The sequence below is a fragment of the Nuphar pumila genome, chromosome 7, assembly GCF_984573655.1.
Source record: "Nuphar pumila chromosome 7, dmNupPumi1.hap1.1, whole genome shotgun sequence".
NCBI classification, from domain to species: Eukaryota; Viridiplantae; Streptophyta; class Magnoliopsida; order Nymphaeales; family Nymphaeaceae; genus Nuphar; species Nuphar pumila.
The window spans coordinates 112,882,479-112,901,969 of NC_143255.1; the positions used below are offsets into that span (position 1 = coordinate 112,882,479).

The 19,491-nt window shown below is 37.3% G+C and overlaps 1 protein-coding gene across 1 annotated transcript in view; it reads right to left on the bottom strand.

Moving 5' to 3' along the window:
- Positions 1-19,491, bottom strand: part of LOC149832977 (V-type proton ATPase subunit a2-like) — a 127,427-nt gene that overhangs the window by 17,474 nt on the left and 90,462 nt on the right. Inside the window, exon 11 of the mRNA XM_090014817.1 lies at positions 11,520-11,673. Coding sequence (XP_089870943.1) covers positions 11,520-11,673 — 154 coding nt within the window. The remainder of the gene's footprint in view (positions 1-11,519; positions 11,674-19,491) is intronic.

Sequence of the window (19,491 nt, forward strand, 5' to 3'; positions counted from 1 at the left end):
ATTTACCCAAATGGATAAAAGCTATGCATATAGAATTAGATGCTCTTAAAGAAGCATTAACACTTAGGAAATTCTAAATTTACCCATTGGAAAGAAGACCATAGGATGTAGATGGGTTTTTAAAGTAAAAACCAAAAGTGCTGGATCATTGGAAAGGCATAAAGCCAGACTAGTTGCCAAAGGATATTTTCAAGAATATGGAGTGGATTACAAAAAAACTTTTGCTCCTGTTGTCAGGATGACCACTGTTCGAATGCTTGTAGCTATTTCAGCTAGTAAAAATTGAAATATATTTCAAATAGATGTTAAAAATGCTTTTTTGAATGAGAATCTTAATAAGGAAGTATACATGAATGTTCCACCTAGACTTAAATTAAAAAAGGCAATGTATGGCCTCACACAAGCACCTAAAGCTTGGTTTGATACGTTTAACAATGTTATTACAAGATATGGTTTTAAATCATGTTATACTGATACAGCATTATTTATCAAGAATTCTTCTGCAGGTATTATAATCTTACTTTTATATGTTGATGATATGTTGATTACAGGTAGTGACAAAGAAGGAATCAAGAAAGTCAAACAGTTTTTGAAAAATTCTTTTGAAATGACAGATCTTGGGTTCCTAACATACTTTTTTGGTATAGAAGTATCCTACTCTAACAGAAGGTACATATTGTCACAAACAAAGTTTGCTTCAGATATTATTGACAGGTCAGGACTATCAGATGATATAATTGTTGACACCCTAGAGACTGTTGGAATGAATATACGAGCCGATGATAGAGTTCCTTTGGACAATCCAACTCCCTTCAGACAACTCGTGGGATCTCTTATGTATTTAAGTATTACAAGACCAGACATAGCTCATGCTGTACATATAACCAGTCAATTTCAACACGCTCCAACATCAGCTCATATGAGTGCAGTCATGAGAATTATCAAATATATTAGAGGCACAATAAATAAGGGAGTTTTTCTATCCTCTTCTTCCTCCTTAGATCTTATTGCATACTCTGATGCTGATTAGGGAGGGGATCCAAATAATAGGCGCTTGACAACTGATTTTTATATATTTCTAGGTGAATCTTTGATTTCATGGAGGTGCAAGAAACAACAAAAGGTGTCACTATCCTCCACAGAAGCTGAATATAGAGCAATGACGACTACTACCATGGAGATCGTGTGGCTCAAACAACTCATTTCAGATATGGGAATTCATCTTCAGAATCCTACAAGATTATGCTGTAACAACAAGAGTTGCTGTGACAACAAGAGCTCCATATACATTGCTCGAAATCATACGTTTCATGAAAGAACTAAGCATATAGAGATGGATTGTCATTTTGTACGTGAAGAATATTTAAAGAAGACTATTGATCTTCCCTACGTGACATCAGAATATCAACTTGCAGATTTCTTCACCAAGGCACTGTGCTCACCAAGATTCATTTTTTTACTAAACAAATTTTCAGTGATTTCACCATAAGTTTGAGGAATACTGTTAAAAAATAATACATATATGTATATACTTGAATATATATATATATATATATATATGTATACATATACATACTCTTCGTAATACAAGAGTATATATATGTATATAAATACATATTTAAAGTATATACATATATTCTTGTATTTTTGTTTTTATTTTCTGTAATTTGCTTTTTTTGTAATTTATTTTTTTTCTTCTTTTTGTACTTTTTCTGTACACAGTCAGTAGCTGACTGTGTACAGTGTACAAGAGTCAGCTACTGACTGTTGTACACAGTCTGACCCTGTACACAAAGAGTCGTTGGGCTGAAGCCCAAATAGCTCTAATTAATATGATGTTGTGAACACCCCAAATTTTTCAAAGTTTTGTAAAAATGACCCTTTTGCCCCTGACTCCATCTTCTGAGAAAATCAAAGCGATTTCAAAACTAAATTTCAGTCATCCTTCAGACTTTCTGAATTAAATTCCATATTAATATATTCAAAATCAGTTCCGGATCCGAATCCAGTGTTTTAAATCCAAATTTCCTCAAAACCCGGATCCAAACCCATTTCTGAAGAAATTTTCTCAAAATAGCTTTTAAATTCTCAGGAAAATTCCCCTTTTGTAAATATTTTACAAAAACACCAAAAAATTAGTTTTAATCTTTGGTTTCTCGCAAACTTCAGGATTTTATTCTAAAAATACAAAAAATTGAAAGATAACACCAAAAACCAAAAAAATTGGAAAAATTTTGAAAAAAAAAATGAATTAGTTTAAACTTTAAAAATCAAATTTTTGCTAAAAAGCCCTGAGAGCCCCTTTTTGTAAAAACTCAAAAATCAGAGGGGGGGGCTATGCAAAATCCTCTTTTAGGGTTTTTGAAAATCCTTCGTAAATGAGAAAAAGGGAAAGAGAGCCGCCTCCCTCACTCTGGTATCTCCCCTCCATTGCCGCCCGATCACCATCTCGCACAATCCACCCTTCGATCGGGGATGGCCTCTTCCTCAACCCTCAATCCTCAACCGAACCCCGCCCTCTCGAACCTCCTTCTCCCCCTTTAAGAGAAGCACGCAGAGGAACCCTAGACTCACCGCCTTTCACCCCCGCACTTTTTGTTTCTTCTCCTTCCTCTCTTCCATCTGATTTCCACCCTCTCTCCTTCTGCAGACTCTCGCCCTCGCATCCTCCATCTCCGTCACGATCCCTTCTTCCTTCTTTTTCTTTGATTTCTACATTTCACTGGAGCCTCCCGAGGTCGATCGCGATTCGGGAAGCCACAGAACCTCGGATCCTTTTTCCCACCGACAGAAACAAAGCGACTCACTGGTCATCAGAAGGAATATCGCCTCTCTCGAAGCGTCGAAGGGCATCCATTGTCCTGGTGTTTTCTTTACGAATCCATCTCCGACCTTCCCATGTGCTCCTTTTGATTTCCTCCCCCCTCAAGACCTCTGCAAAACCACGGTACGTATTCCTCTTTCCTTTTTTTTTATTTTTATTATTCATCGCCCTTCCTTTCCTTTTATAAGAAAATCCTCCATCTACGCCCCTTTCTGTTATGATTTGGCATCCATTATATTTCGATCCTCTTTTTTTTTTTTTCTTCTTCTTTTTCTCTGTTACTGTTTACCAAAAAGCAATATGCATAGTATCGATTTGTCACTAGCAATATTGACTTATGCATTGCGATATTGATGGAATCTGCGTATTCCTACATCCGATTTTCCTTTCCTTCGGTTTCCTGTTTACAATCTCCTTTGTTTAGAGTTCTATTTTTATTTTTATTTTTGGTTTTTTTTTCTTCTTTGTGAATTATTTCTGGTTCTCTTGTTTTAAATCCCTGTTTCTGTATTAGATCCGATGATCCTTCATCGTCTTCTTTTGTTTATTTTGTAACACATTTCATTTGTATGTATATTTCCTTGTATTATATCCAATCCAGCCCTATTGGCTGTTGATGTGATTCAGTATCCTTCTCTTGAGCTCGCTCTCATCGAGCTGCTTGAGATCCCACGGTTCAAGCTTTGCATATTAAATTGTTTGTGGTACCCTTCATGCATCAGCATTTGATTACTTCTGTGCTTAAAGTTATAACATCTGCGGTAATTGGGTGCGGAGCTCCTAACGTAATGAAGTTTTGTCGCTCATGGGACTTAATCTCTGTGTATAATGGCAGTCAAATCAAAGAAAACTCTGGGTAATCCAAGATGAATGTCAAGACGTGCGACTGTTGTTTTCCCCATTTCCTCATGTTGATGGCTTCATTACATTATATTGGGATCTTTACGTTTTCTTTTGATTCCTGATTTATGGCTTTGATCGGTTTGTCAATGTTTTCGGGTTTTATGCCGCATCCTAAGTAATTATGATTAGCGACTTGCCCAAAACTTGGGAGATCGATCTGTTGCACATTGAACAACCAAGTTTGACCTGTCATGTTGTTGAATGGTGCTCGATCTACAGGAGAATTCAATCTCTGGTGATCCGAAACCAGAATCTCAGGGGTTTTAATCTCTGGTAAAATATTTCTCGAACTCTCCCCGAGCTGCCCTCAGATGATGGAACCATGCTAAATCACCTGCTGCAAATTTCCTGCAAAAGGCTCCTCGATTGGGGCCCGAAGGTTGATGTAGTTAGATTTTGCTTTCTTGATCTTGTAACAAATCATAATCCCCCAGAGCCATTAGCGGAGTTTATAGAGAAAAACCAGAGACAGCCCATCTATATTGAATTTGGTAGCCTTCCTGTTCAAGAACCAGACAAGATGACCCAAATCATTGTCGAAGCTCTGGAAAAGACCCAGCAGAGAGGAATCATTAACAAAGGATGGGGTGGCCTTGGAAGTTTGTCAAAGGATAAAGGTTTTGTGTATCTACTGGATAATTGCCCTCATGACTGACTTTTCTTACACTATGCTGCTGTGGTAAAGTTTAGTTCGTTGTTGTGAAGTATCTGCCACAGCTCATTTGTAATAAACCCTTCTAAATGAATTCAGCTGAAGTTTTTTTTTTTTTAGTGGTTAGGCTAGCAGGCATCTTTATGGAAAATGAAAGAAAGGTAGTAACGCTTGCTTTGTTATGTTCTTCCAAGTGTGAGTCTGAGTTAATATTGATTGTTGCTTGTAGATTCATTACGGTGGTGCTGGAATAACAACTGTAAGACCTGACAGAATATACCTTAAGTGATCTTGCTTATAGGCATTGGATTCATCACGCTGGGAGCTGATATTCCTTTTGCAAAATGTGTTCCTATAATAGAGGAAACACCAGGGTCGGCTTCTGGAGGCTGTGCATCATGCATAACAGGTGACCCATCGATTCGTTGTGAATCGATCTGAGGACTCAAGTGGTTCTGAAACTTTGGGTGTCGACTTGAAATGTTTTGAAGGAATTTCTTTACCTAGATATAAGGTATGAAGTTCAATGTTATGACCTGGGAACATATCTTCGGTGGCATGCCAAGTTCGATGCAGGGAAAGGGGCTGACCGTAGGGTTTTCCAGCCCTAAGCCATGCTAGTTCAGGGAATTCCCTGAATCAGCAATAAATGAGAATTTGCCTTATTCAGTGCACAGTTCCCCTGTGTGTTCGGCGTCAGCAGCCATTTGACTTGTCTCCACCTCCCGGCTGCAGTGTTACAATAGCACCCACACTTTTATTGTTGTGCACCCTCAGGTCTGCATCTCTGCAACTAGAAACACATGTCTCACGGCTTGAAGCTGCGTCTGGATACATGTTCATGATTCAGAAGTCTAGAATGACCACTGGGAAATCAAGGTAAGCACATATTCTTTACTTTTTTTTTTCTTTCTTTTCTTCCTTCTTTTGTTAATTTTTGAATTTGAATAGCCAAATTACTAGTGATTTGATGTACTGCCGATCCATAGATCAGACTATCAAAATCATTGCGTTAAAATCATTGTTACAGGATTAGATAGTCTGTTGCTTTCTTTTATTTTAATTTTGTATGAGCTGCGTGATTACATGAACTTCATACTTTCGCACTTATACTCGTCATCAAAGTGGAAATATGCATTCACGAGCTATGGAAGAGCAGAGACGCTGCTCATTGTGGTTCTGTTGTTGGGAGATTTATGCATGCTGCATCAGAATGCGACAATGGCAATTTGAACCAAGAACCCAATTCAAGTAGTCAATCTGAGATTGGTTTTGAGCATTGATCGATGTAACATACACAGGCTCATAATATGTTCTCTGAAGGTCTAAGAGAGGAGGAACTGATGGATATCATATTCTTGCTATATCACTTGGGTTATGCTCCAAATGTTAAACAAATACTTTCTTTTTCCTTCCTTCCTGTATGTATAATCCTGTGTATTACTAAAAGGATCTCTCTCTGAAGTCACCTTGCAGGAATCAGTTCGTAGTATTCATCCTCATAGCATTTACCCATCATTTTGCGGCATCTACCATTGTGGATCTGACATGGGACCACCAGGAGATGGTGCAGATAGTGGGGTGGTTGGCAATTGAAGCATCACAATTATTCCAGCAATACTGAATTTCTGGGTTGTTAAAAATCATTGATCTACAATTGCAGCGTTGCGTTAGGGAGGAATGTAATTTCATTCGCACTGCATTTTTTTGTCTTGACCAACAACATGTTGAACCAGTTCTAATGATCTGTCATATAATGAGTCTTGAGTTCAATGATCAGCTCTAGCAGACTCTCTCTTGCAGGGGATTCGGTCAATCACCTTAAAAATACCATTCAGAAGAGTTATGGATAATTGATGTGCTACAAGTCAAGTTGCATTTGCTGTCATTAAAGGCGAAATCGTGAAAGTCAAGCTGCTGGAGGGTCTTGTAAGATCTAGAGGTTTTGAGGTTTTCAGTTAACAGGTATGTAACTCAAAATCGCCAAATCTGATGCTGTTTTGATGATTTCTGCTGCATTAGTTATTTGATATATCATGAACATTAGGAGTAGGGACATAGTTACACTCACATATGTCATCATTGGCATTACATCCTTCGCAAATTCAGCTTCAGCATAGGCAGCTTCTGTTAGCATTTTTTTTTTTAGCAGTAGATCTCACATCACTTGTATTTTACATCAATCATTTGCTATCCAACACTTTGCTAAACAGCATCATATTTAAAACTGCCTATCCACACACTTCTGCACATTTGCCACCAGCATCCTGTAAAAGTATCTTCAACAAGATACTTTAGTCGATAACGCAACAACCTTAAGAATAAATGTGTGAACATACACACCCAAGAACACTTGTGCACAACAAGCACAACACACCGAATCACAAATGTGCACTTGCACCCATAAGTTTCATAAACACTAAAGAGGTTGGGCTATAATCCCAAATCCCTTGAAGAAATACAAGAGCTGCCCATATATATAGGGCTTTGGAGGAGGCCTTGGGAGGGGCTCCACATAGTCGTTGGAGCCCCTCCAACGGTCACAAATGTGACCGTTGGAGGGGTCCAACGACTAGTGGGTTGGGCCCCTCCCAATGCATGTACAATGCATTAAATGAAAAAGCAAAAATAAATAAAGAAAAAGAAAAAAGAAAAATACAAAAAACATATTCTTGAAAAAGAATGTGTAAAATTCCTAAACTACCCTTACTATGACTATATATATTATATATATATAATTGGTAAATACATATACATATATTATATATATGTATATGTATTACCTTATATATATAAAATATATATACGAAATTACAAGTTTGATTACATAATTTAACACATCCACCACAGCCGCATGTTCACTTGCATGCTCAAATTCATCCACCCTCAATGCCCAGGCCCCTTTTCCAATACTTGTACATCTATTATTTTTACACATTTGCTGAATTACTATGCAGGTGCATAGTATGACATTCATCACACAGTAAATAAAATGTGTAAATACACATTTCATCATTCAAGCAAGGCAAAATTCTGAACACCTTTTCATATATAATTTCTCATTGTTTTTTTAGATATTTTGTACATAGACATAGATATATATACGTATATATGTCTATACCCACATATGTCTACATATATATGTATATATATATATATTCATATGTTTTTACAAGCTATTGATATACATATGTACCTATATATATATACCCATATACATATATATGTATGTATATATATATATCATTTTTCATCCTTTTCGCCATATATATCTTGGCATATGAGCCTTTCACTATTGATTTCCATATGATATGTGTGATTTCCCTCTATTTTCATATTAACCCAGATGCTTTTGCAGGAAATATGTGAAAAATATCATCATTAGGAGTTGTAAATTCAATTTTATGTATTGTAATAGTTAGACCTTAATGAAAATTTACATTTCTTGTTTTAGATAGAATGAATGAGCATTGTAAATATCTCATTTTCATGCTTTTTGCCTTTTATTTCTCAAACTCTCACAATGGTGAAACACGAATGGCACGTGCACCATTTCGTAAGAGGTAATTAATACTAAGTTGATGATTTACATCAATGGCCATAGTCAGGATGTAAACAAAACTTAGGATTCTTATCTTTTATAAAATAACACTGGATCCACACTGGATCATTTTCAAAATTCATCATGTTTTTCTTAAATATTTTTCTTCTTTTATCAGAATATAATTTAAAATTAAGTCAACACATATACCAATGGCCATAGTAAGGGTATATTGAGGGTTAATTTCATTTTAAATTCTATAAAAGCACCAAAATGTATTTTATTCTTCACTCGAATTTAAATGTGGTTATTATATAATACATTCAATGACCATAGTCAAGGATGTATTATGTCTTCAATCTCATTTTTAATTCATTTAAAGAATGGAATAGCTTTTTCAAAATCTAATTTCAAATCTTTTCTCATTCTAATATAGGATAGAACTGCATCATATTTCCAAAATTCCTTTCTCAAAAACTCCAAGTGATGTTAATATCTTCTTCAATCAATCTTCAATTCTTGTAAAATCCAATTCATCTTTTCATTTTCAATTCTATTTCATTTTTTTCAAAATCTCAAAGTCCAATTTAACTTTGAGATTTCAAATTCATTTTATATTCAAAGAATTCCAATTCAAATCAGATTTCAAAGTTCAAATTTGACTTTGAAATTTCAAATTCATTTCAAAATTTCCAATTTAAATCAGATTTCAAAGTTCAATTTGACTTTGAAATTCCAAATTCATTTTATATTCAAAACTACAATCAAATTCAAAGTTCAATTTAACTTTGAAATTCTTGATTCATTTTTTTTAGTTTCAGATTCAAAGTCCAATTTGACTTTGAAATTCATTTGTATATTCAAAATTCAAATTTCAAATCAATTTTGGAAATTCCAAAAACCAAAGCTAGATCCTAATCTCATCTTGGATCTAGATTTCCAAGTATGAATCCAACTTCACTTTGGATCTCAGACCTCAGATCCAAAATTCATTTAGGATCTAGATCCCGATTCCATATTGTATCTCAGACTTCAGATCCAAAATCCATTCTAGGATCCAGATCCCCATTCCACTTTGGATCTCAGGCTTAAGATCCAAATTCATTTAGGATCTAGATCCCGATTCCACATTGGATCTCAGACTTTAGATCCAAAATCCATTCTAGGATCCAGATCCTCATTCCAGATCCAAATCCATTCTATAATCCAGAACCCAATTCTACTTTGGATCTCAGACTCCAGATCCAAATCCATTTTAGGAGAGTCCAGCTCTATCTTGGACCCCAAATCTCAGATCCAAATTCTATCTTGATTCTGATTCTTAAATCCAACTCCATTTTTTATCTCAGATTTCAAATCCGATTCCTATTTTCAGGTTCTAAAAATCCAAAGTTCAACTTTGGACTCTATTTAGAATCCAGACTTTGGATTCAAATTCCATCTTAAAATTCCAACTTTCAAATCAATTCTATTTCTCAAATTCTATTTAGATTTCCCACATTTCATTTTGATTTCAAACTTCAAAAGTTAGAATTCAATTCCATTTTATCTCTATTTTAAAATCCATTTATGACTTTTGAAGTTTCCTTTTTTTCTCTTTTATCTCAGTTTCAAGATCATTTCTCTCAAAATCCAAATTTATTTTCCCTAGCTTTGATTATTCTAAAAATTTAGAACTTTAAAAGTTCTGAGTTAAAAACCATTTTCTTCACTCTATCATCAGATTCATCTCAGAAACACTTGGGAATTCTTCAAAACATTTTTTCAAAAGGAGCATACATCTTTGCATTTGCACAAGCATGATTCTTTGTGCATTTAGAATTCGGATAAAATCTTAGATAATATTAAGGTAAAGCAAAAGGCATGAATTCGACCCTTGGTTCGATTACCCCTGGTAAAGGCGCCAGGAACGGTCGAACCTCGTACCGACGAGCGAATCCCGTCTCCCAGTTTTCCCGCAAATATTTCAAAACGGAGGCGAGTTATTATTTGCTAAATATTTTCAAAATCAAGGTCAAGTGAGACCCGCAAAATAATTCCTCTTCTCTTCTCTCCTTTCTTTTCTCTTCTCTCTTCTTTTTCTGTCTTTTATTTTTCTCCCTTCAAAAAGGAGGAAAATAAGAGGTTGGAAAAGGAAAAGAGAAGAAAGAGAGAGAATATTATAAAGAGGAAAATTTTTTGCGATGATCACAGATGTCTTCTTTTTGTGTAGTTAGAACCTGTGTTTTGTTCTCTCTGCAGGTTCTTAAAAATGTGATGGATTGAAAAAAGAATATCTTTGATACATCATATCGTGAAGATGGAGACAGTCGATGAAGGCGTTTGGGGATGATCGCCAATGAAGACATTCAAAGACTTATATTTGCAAAATTCTCTGATGTATCATAAAGATGAAAAGTTTCATTAAAGACACTTGAAGACGTGGATCCTCCCCATTGATTCTTTTTTGTATTTCCAACCAGTCAGTATATCATAGTAAGTTTGAGGGAGAGTGTTAAGTTGTATATGTATATATATTTGATTTATAGTGATGCAATAGGTAATACCGTTTAGGGGTATTTTTGTCATTTTATAGCATTGTAATAGGTTGGGCCCATTAGGGGTACTTTATTTCTTTTACTTTATTTTGTTCTTTTTGTAGGGACTATTTGGTCAAAGACCAAATAGAGTTGAGTTCTTTTTGGACTAGTCAACATAGAGTTGACTAGTCAATAAAGTTGTTGGAACAATCCAACAGCTTTATTTGAGACCTCTTGTGTATAGATAGGGGTGAACCCCCTCTTGTTCTTCAATGTTCTTTTAATGCATTCTAACTCACTTTGTAAGTATATTATGAATAAAGTGTTATTTATTTTATTCTTGCTTTTATGATTTAATGCATGGTATTGCCCTTAGTGGCCGTTCGTATTGCCTATGTTGGCACCTTATATTATCCCATGGTAGACTTGTGCATGTGCACGTTGTGTTTGCGTTATCGTAAGCCCTTTGTGGTTCTTGCTTTTGTTTTTCTGCATATTTCGTGACAAAACCATACCCGGACCCGATAAGAACTACATGAACTAGACCTGGGCCATACCCGATAAAATACTACTTTTTTATCATTTTTACATTGAAAAATTGCAGGTCTTAATCGGAACTTGATCGGGCCCGGGTTTGGCATAAAATTTCACAAAAGTATACCTAGATCCATGTATTAATCAGACTTTTGGGTCCAGACCTGGGTCTTAATCGGGTATTCTTTTTTATAACCATACCCGGACCGTATAGGGTTTGGTAGGGGTCGGGTCTGGGATAAACCCGACCCGTTGACACCCCTACTTGAGGTCAGTCCAACTGAGTCAATACAGCTCACAGCCTCACACCCATGATTTCTAGCTAGGTTGGAAGTCATAGCGCTATGACCAAAATTATCGCATATACAAAAGACATTCAAAACAGATAAGAGTTCTAAAACACAAAAGCATTGGATGTATATGAACATAGAATGAACCTACACATTATACAGAAAACCAGGACATGTACAGTGCTTTATGAAACACAGATACTCATTTACACATGATGAGGAATAGACAGACAGACATGCATGGATAAAAGATCACCTGGGTAGCAAGCTTTTTTTCTCTGACTATGAAATACAATGTTGTCAGCAATAAACATATGCCATGACCCCAGTCACCAAACATAATTGCAAACAAAAATGGGAAAGTAATAATAGTGTATACACCAGGATTGGCTTCTTGATACTTAGCCACACTGCAAAAGGAAATTTACAACATGAGTTGAAGAAGTGTAACTAGTGATTGGTTACTCATCCAAAAATTATGATACTACCACACTAGTAAGCTAACAAATTGGTGGGTCAAGTACTTTATTTGTATGAAATAGATAATAATGAAAACATTAAGCCAAGCAAAAAAAAACAGCAGGAAAATCACATAAAACAGTGGACTGCATAATCTCATCAAAAATTCCAGAAGAAATAATGGTGATATACTAAACAAACACAAACATACAGATGCAAAAGCTTACCTTTCAATTCCTTCCTCATTGAGGTCTATGTTTACTAACTAAACATTCTCTCTGTAGCATTCTGAAGGCTATAACTGGTAATTAATCCACCCAAGCAGGCTAGACCTGCATGAGGCAAGGTAGTAAGTCCTAGCCTAGTTGAACTCTTAAACACAGCAATTAACAAACATTGTTGAAGCAAAGGATTCACTGATTGCCCCAGCAAGTGGAACTTTTACCATCTATTATCTAAGTTTAAACCATTTCTACTTTCTGGGTGCTCGACTAATTATCAAACAAACCCCAAGTGTGGCACTCTTGAAAGTTGGACCATTATAAGGGGTAAACTAGGTCCTTTCTTTAGGGAAAGGTAAAAGTCAAACAAGATTTGCAAAAGTAAAAAAGGTACTGTAATAATTTTAGTTTAATGAAAGTATAAGCAATTTTATTTTACCTTAAAAAAGTAGCAACACAATTTCAAAGGTTCTGTCTTCTATTTTTGTGAGAAGAAATGGTGCTGTCACCCTAAGGGCAATTTGATAATTGTATGCTAGTTAAAGGTTTAAACTTAGATAAAAACCACATATCTCTTCCTGAAAAAATTCTAGGGAAATGGCCATGTCGGTCTTGCTGACTTGTTTGGGACGATATCTGCAAGGCCAGTAAAAGCTGAACAGTAGAAATTGCTTCCAGACCTTAGCAAGATAATCTGTTCAGAAATCTCAGTAAGATCACCTGGGCAATAGTCATCCTTTTTCATTCCTTGTTTAATAGACAACTTTGTTCACTTAGGTTCATACTATTCTTTTCTTTTCCAGTCATGTACAAACCCTTTTTTTTATGATTCACATGTACAAACCTGATCAGTCTAGTATTACATTAAATCTACTATACATTCACCAGAAGGGCTTTTTTCTTCAGCAATTTAGCTAAGGAATAGCAACTACTCATGCATTACAACATCATCCTGAAGTCCCCGTGTCAATCCAAGTTTTGAGTATGCTAAGCTATTTGATGGATATAATGTTGAAGGTTATCATTTGTTCTAAAAGGTATCAAGGAGGCCAATGCTGCATCTTCCCTTTAACGTTTCTTGCATCCCCTTTCAGCCAAATGGTTCAGCAGGACATTTGCTAATTCCATGCATTCTTTTTGCCCCCTTAGCCTTGCCGTACAAAATTGCACCAAGAATATTGATTAGACTTATAGTCCATTTATTTCCACATGCTTCTGAATCATTTGATCATGCCAAACGATAAATATACCAAAAGATGCCAAAAAGTCACCAGATGGGCAACAAATTGTTTCCTTTTGTGCATCTTGCATACCATACATGTACTAGTGAGGTGCTAACCTCTTTTTTTCCGAAACATTGGAGGTTTAGCAGTTTCTCATTGGTAGGTCCAGAACAGAGTTACCGGAAGCTTCTTAAATAGTTGGGAAGCCTGCATCCCGGAAACGTGATACTCCTCGCTTCCGAATCTTGATGGGAATCTCGATTCTCAGAGGCTTCCCACACACTTCATCTATTCTTCTTATATGTTTTCTCACTCTAGTTTTCATGTTTTTTATGTGTTTCCTCTCATGCTTCTCACTCATTTCCATGTACTTTCTCTAAAGTGACAGTCATTATTTTTAGATTTTGTTAAAAAATCATGAAATTTAAGAATAGTCACATTTGTTTTAGTTTTTATTTATGTTTCATTTCTATTTTCATTCAATTCTTATTGCCTTTTTTTATTCCTCGCTTCCCACTTCCTATACATTTTAAAATGCATCCCTTCTCGCTTCCGCTTCCCATATCATTTCTCGCTCCGCTTCCTAGTCTGACAACCTTGGTCCGGAAACCAAGTAAAACCTTGTAAGGGAAGCACTAAACCCATTCTTCAACCAAAACTTGGTATCAGATCTTGACTATGAATTCCCTCCATGCACCTTTTGTTCATCTGGGCCATGTCCCTTATGTTGCTGACTATATGGCAATACTGAATTTGGCTTGTGAGGCCCATGCTCTCTGGAAACTCTTTGATGTAGCACGACTATGGAAGTCGGCCACAAGAGTACACGTCAAGTGTACGATGCAGAAGCAACTACTTTCTCAACGGGAAATAATTTTTGAAAACAAATATTTTTTTAGATTTTTAGAAAAATAAGAAACTACCCACGCTAAGTTCAACTAAGGACTAGGATCCAATGTATATATATATATTTATATATATATATATATATATATATATATATGGAAATGAATGTGACCTGCAGCAAACACTCCGATATATCTTCTCCAACTCCCACCAAACTTTACGATTCAAAATAAAGTGGCACTTCAATATTAATCACCAAATATTCCAATAACGGCAAAAATATTTAAAGTAATGCAACAGCAAGCAAGTCGCTCAGTTAACGCAGAAACAGAAAATTAATAGAAACCATGTTTAATTCAGCAGAACTGGGACAGCAGCTCACACAAACTAGAGTCTGACGCACAATCAGTTGATGTATAATCAGGGTTTCACCAATTCAATCACAGCTAGGGATGGCAGTGGACCGGGGGAAAGCGGGGCCCCGCCTCGCCCCGTTTGGACCGGGGATGAAGGGTATGAAACGGGGATGGAGGCGGGGACGAAGGTTAAAATCCATCCCCGTCCGGGGGTGGAGGCGGGGATGGACGTGCACTTTTCCCCGCCCCGCCCCGCCCCACCTCATCCCCGTTTGAACCGGGGATGGAGGACATGAAACGGGGGTGAAGGCGGGGGTGGAGGATAAAATCCATCCCCGCCAGGGAGGCGGGGCGGGGCGGGGGTGGAGACCTTGTCCCCCGCCCCGCCCCACTGCCATCCCTAATCACAGCATGAATTCGATGGACAGATTGTTGCAAGTTCAGGGAAAAAATTCAGACGTCATACATTCAGACCTTAACACATCAAATCAAGGAGGCATACCAGCAAGAACACACATAAGCCTTTCAATAAAAAATGACTACAACGAAAGGACATCTACTTAGTGTTGTCCAAAGGACTCAAACAAGAGATTGCATCAGATAATCAGACAGAAAATTCGCTGAAAAGGACAAAATATTTTCTTAAATCAGATCCGTCCAATCTCAGACTACGACCAACAAATTGAGAACGAAAGGGGAAAAGAATCCCACACAGCTTTTTTTTAATGACCCTTCAAATTAGTCCACAAAACTCCAACAACACTCATAAGATTTTAGCATAGAAATATCAAACCCTATTCAATCAGATCTCATTTCCCACATTCATAACAGAGTAATTTCGACCAACACGTTAACATGGATTTGACACCTCTAACGATTCAAGCATACAAAATGATAAAAGGATTTTAACGCAAGGAACAAATATCTGGAAGTGTGGCCACGAGTTCAGCTCCCACATGAGCTTCACGGCAACTCCAAGGTCTCCAATGCACACGGCATCAGGTTGGTGTCCAGCAGCTCCAAAAACGTTACCCACAAGTTCGGTTCTTCACATGGTTCAGCAGGAAGCACAGCTAAGGAAGGGACGTACAAAGGGGACCTCCAATCGGTCCAGCACTTCTTCACTCACCGAATTGGAACTCACAAGTTCTCTCCCACAGCTCACGCTCAGCCCAAAGTAGCTCCAAAGCAACCCCTTCTCCAAGTTCACGAGTTTGACACTTCCCAAAGGCTCACGTTTAACTCCCAAGGCTCGCGAGTTTCTCCATTTTCCTCTTTTCTTTTCCAGATTTTTTTCAAAGTTAGCAAAAGATCCCTACACGACTTTTGGGAAGCCTTAAATGGGGGAGTTAAGGCCCCCTTGATTCTCATTGGTCATGGGAGAAGACACCTCCTTGGTGACCAATGAGAATCCCACATTTAAATTTTTTGTCTCATTCTCCTCTTGGCCGGCCAATGAGGAACCAAGCCAAAGAAAAGGATGGGCCAAAGTGGGCGGCACCTCCTCTCAAGCCCAATAAGGTTGGCCACGTAAGTGGCCACCTCCCTTCAAAACCAATCATATTACACCATTTGTCAAGCGGACTCACATACACATTTAGATTCAGAATTCGATCTAAAAATAAAAAATCTACCCACGGACCCACTACACCCTCTAGTACCACAAAACGGATCCTACAGGGGCACTAGAACTATCCGGATCCGTAAGATCCAACCCCTATCAAAAATAAAAAAATAAAAAATAATAATAATACAAAAAATTTTGAGGTTTTGAAATTCACAAAATATGAACAAAAAATAAGAGTAAATTTTCTAAGATGTGGGAATCAAAATTCTTAGAAAATCACTGAAGTGAATTTACCAAAATGCCCTAAAGATCCATTTGGACCCAAATGGGTCGAATTTGGGTTGGATGTTTTGGGTAAGCTTTCCAAGATCGGGTAACCATTGGTGGATCCTCCTCCTGTTCCTTGTAAAGTGTAGAATGGTCTGGATGCTCTGCATCACTCTTACTTGAAAAATACCCCTTCTACTCTAATGTCCCAAATCTGGTCATTTTCTGCAGTTCTGATAAAGTTATAATTAGGGGTGGCAATCGTGTCAGGTTGGCGGGTCGACCCGACGGGTTGGCGGGTCAGCATACCTCAACCCAAACCCGACCCGTTTATTAAACGGGTCGGCTGTGGCAAACACGAACCCGGCCCGTTTAATAAACGGGTAACCCGACACGACCCGCCAACCCATTTAATAAATGGGTTGGGTCGGGTAAACGGGTTCTTAGGTTCGCGGGTCGACGGGTCGGGCTGGCGGGTTGACCCACCCGCCTAACTCGCTTATTAAACGGGTCAGGCGGGTTGGCATACCCCTAACACGAACCCGACCCGTTTAATAAACAGGTTAGGTTTATTAAACGGGTTTGTTTTTTCCAAACCCGAACCTGCCTAAGAGGCGGGTTGGCGGGTCGGGTCAGGTTTTGCCACCCCTAGTTATAATGGTTCATGTTTAAATGATGTCTTTCTTACCCCCAGTTGGAATAACTTAGAAAAATCAGCACATATCCCAAGGGCCAAGACCCATCTTCTGAATCCCCTCCCTGCTATTAAATGTTACCATATTTGAGAAGCATTAAAGCCATTTATCCATCCCTCCCAAGAAAAAGTGTGAGTGATAACTCCATTTATGAAAATAAATCATAGATGAATGTATCACTCAAGGTAATTTCTCCGAGGGGTTTTCTCGGAGAGATTTTTAATAAGTGGTTTTTCTCAGAAAATCTTGGTAATTTTAAAAATTAAAAATATAAAAAATAATAGGATAAAAAAATAATAGGTTTTGTATTATTTTTCTTGCAAAGATATAAGGAAATAAGTTTGAAAAGTTTTGACAATATTATTAGCTTACCCTAAATTGCTGATAATATTTAAATATTTTCAAAAGAGCGGTGATATAGGTGACTATGAAATACATACAACCTTCTCCTATATAATGGGGTTTATGATGAAACAACCAAACAGGATTGACATGTAATAAGATGTGACGTGTATGATGCTCAGGTTCATGCAAGGAAGTGGACTTGCACAGATTTGAATGTATCATGAAACTTGAGGACTTACACTGGTTTGGATGTATTATGAAACAGAAAGGAGGATTTACACTGGTTTGGATGTATTATGAAACAGAAATATGGGGCTATTGACCACATTTCAATCCATTACAGTGATCTCACACATTTGGGCAGCCAATTGACACCTGAGACTAGGACCTGTTTCTGTTAGCATACTGAAACATGTACATTATGACATCGTTATGAAGATTAAAATTAACAACGCCAAACATGCAGTGGGTGCATCATGACATCACAAATATATGAACTCCATGGGCAGACAATTTTGGACCTTCCCTTCCCTTCCCTACTGACAAAACTGTTGAAGAAATCAAGAAAGTGGAAGGAGAGAGGATAGAGCCTTCTTGGGAATCGGCAGCCTTGTGTTTCTTTTTCTTAATGGCTGCAGTCATCCATCATTAGACTTAATAGGGTTACAATTCTTTTACATGCATGAAAGTGCCCTGTATTAGTAATACATATTACATTAGAATATAAAACATACACGTGAATGGCTGTGGATGATATGTATCCTCTATTGGATCCATATCCGATTCATATTCTAATACCCTCCCTCAAGTTGTGCATGGGAGTGAACCATGTGCAACTTGTTCTTCAGATACCAGAAACGGTTACTTGTGAGACCTTTTGTGAACATATCAGCAACTTGGTCTTCTGAAGACACATAAACCGGTTCAATCTCTTTGTCTGCTATCTTTTGTCTGATGAAATGTTGGTCATTCTCAGTATGCTTAGTCCGACTGTGATGAACAAGATTGAACGCAATTTGTATAGCACTTCTATTATCACATATAAGATTCGAACTTGAGATATTCTCTCCCATCTCTGTAAGTAGATGCCTAATTCAGGTCACTTCTGCTGTAGTAGCCGCCATAGATTTATACTCTGCCTCTGTGCTAGATCTTGCCACAGCCCTCTGTTTTTTGCTACTCCATGAGACAAGATTTCTTGCAATAAAAATATAGTATCCTGAAACAGACCTCCTCTCATCTGGGTCCCCTAACCAGTCTGCATATGTATAGGCCAATATGTCATGTTTTGGTATCCCCCATGAAGATTGTACATATGTGAGTCCATCACCCACCGTGCCTTTTAGATAACGAAGAATACGTTTGACGGCATCCATGTGACCAGTCTTCGGTTCATGCATGAACTAAGATACTTGATTTACAGAATATACAATGTCTGGTCTAGTAAAAGTAAGATACTGTAACATGCCCACTAAACTGCGATACTTGCTTGCATCAGGATATAACTCACCATCACAAATATTGAGCTTTTGATTGACAACACTGGGTGTAGGCAGAGGTTTACAATATGTCATTCCTTCTTTGGCCAGAAGATCAAGAGTGTATTTGTGTTGAGTTAATGACATTTTTTCATCATTTCTGTCCACCTCCACACCAAGAAAATATCTCAGTTCCCCAAGATCTTTCATCTTGAATCGCATACTTAGTAAAACTTTAATTTGTTGAATATGGTCTGGAGCATTATCAGTCATCACGATATCATCAACATATATAAGTAAGAAAACTATAGTAGTTCCCTGTATATAAATAGAGAATGATCTAGTTGGGAACGAAAGAAACCGTGGTTCTGAATCTTTAAGGAGAAGCTTTCAAACCATGACCTGGAGGCTTGCTTTAAACCATACAAAGCTCTGGTTAATTTGCATACATATTCTTTTGGGTCTCCCTCTGCATAACCTTGAGGTTGCTCCATGTAGACCTCTTCTTTTAAACCCCCATAAAGGAATGCATTTTTAACATCAAGCTGACTAAAGGTCCACCCATGTTCAATTGCCAGGCCAAGTATAATGCGAATAGTTTTCATTTTCACCACTGGGCTAAATGTCTCATCATAATCTTGATTGTATTCTTGAGTAAAACCTTTGGCAACAAGACGTGCCTTGTACCGTTCAATACTACCATCCAGTTTATATTTAATCTTATATACCCATTTTGAGCCAACAACATTTTTATCTTGGGGACGACCAACT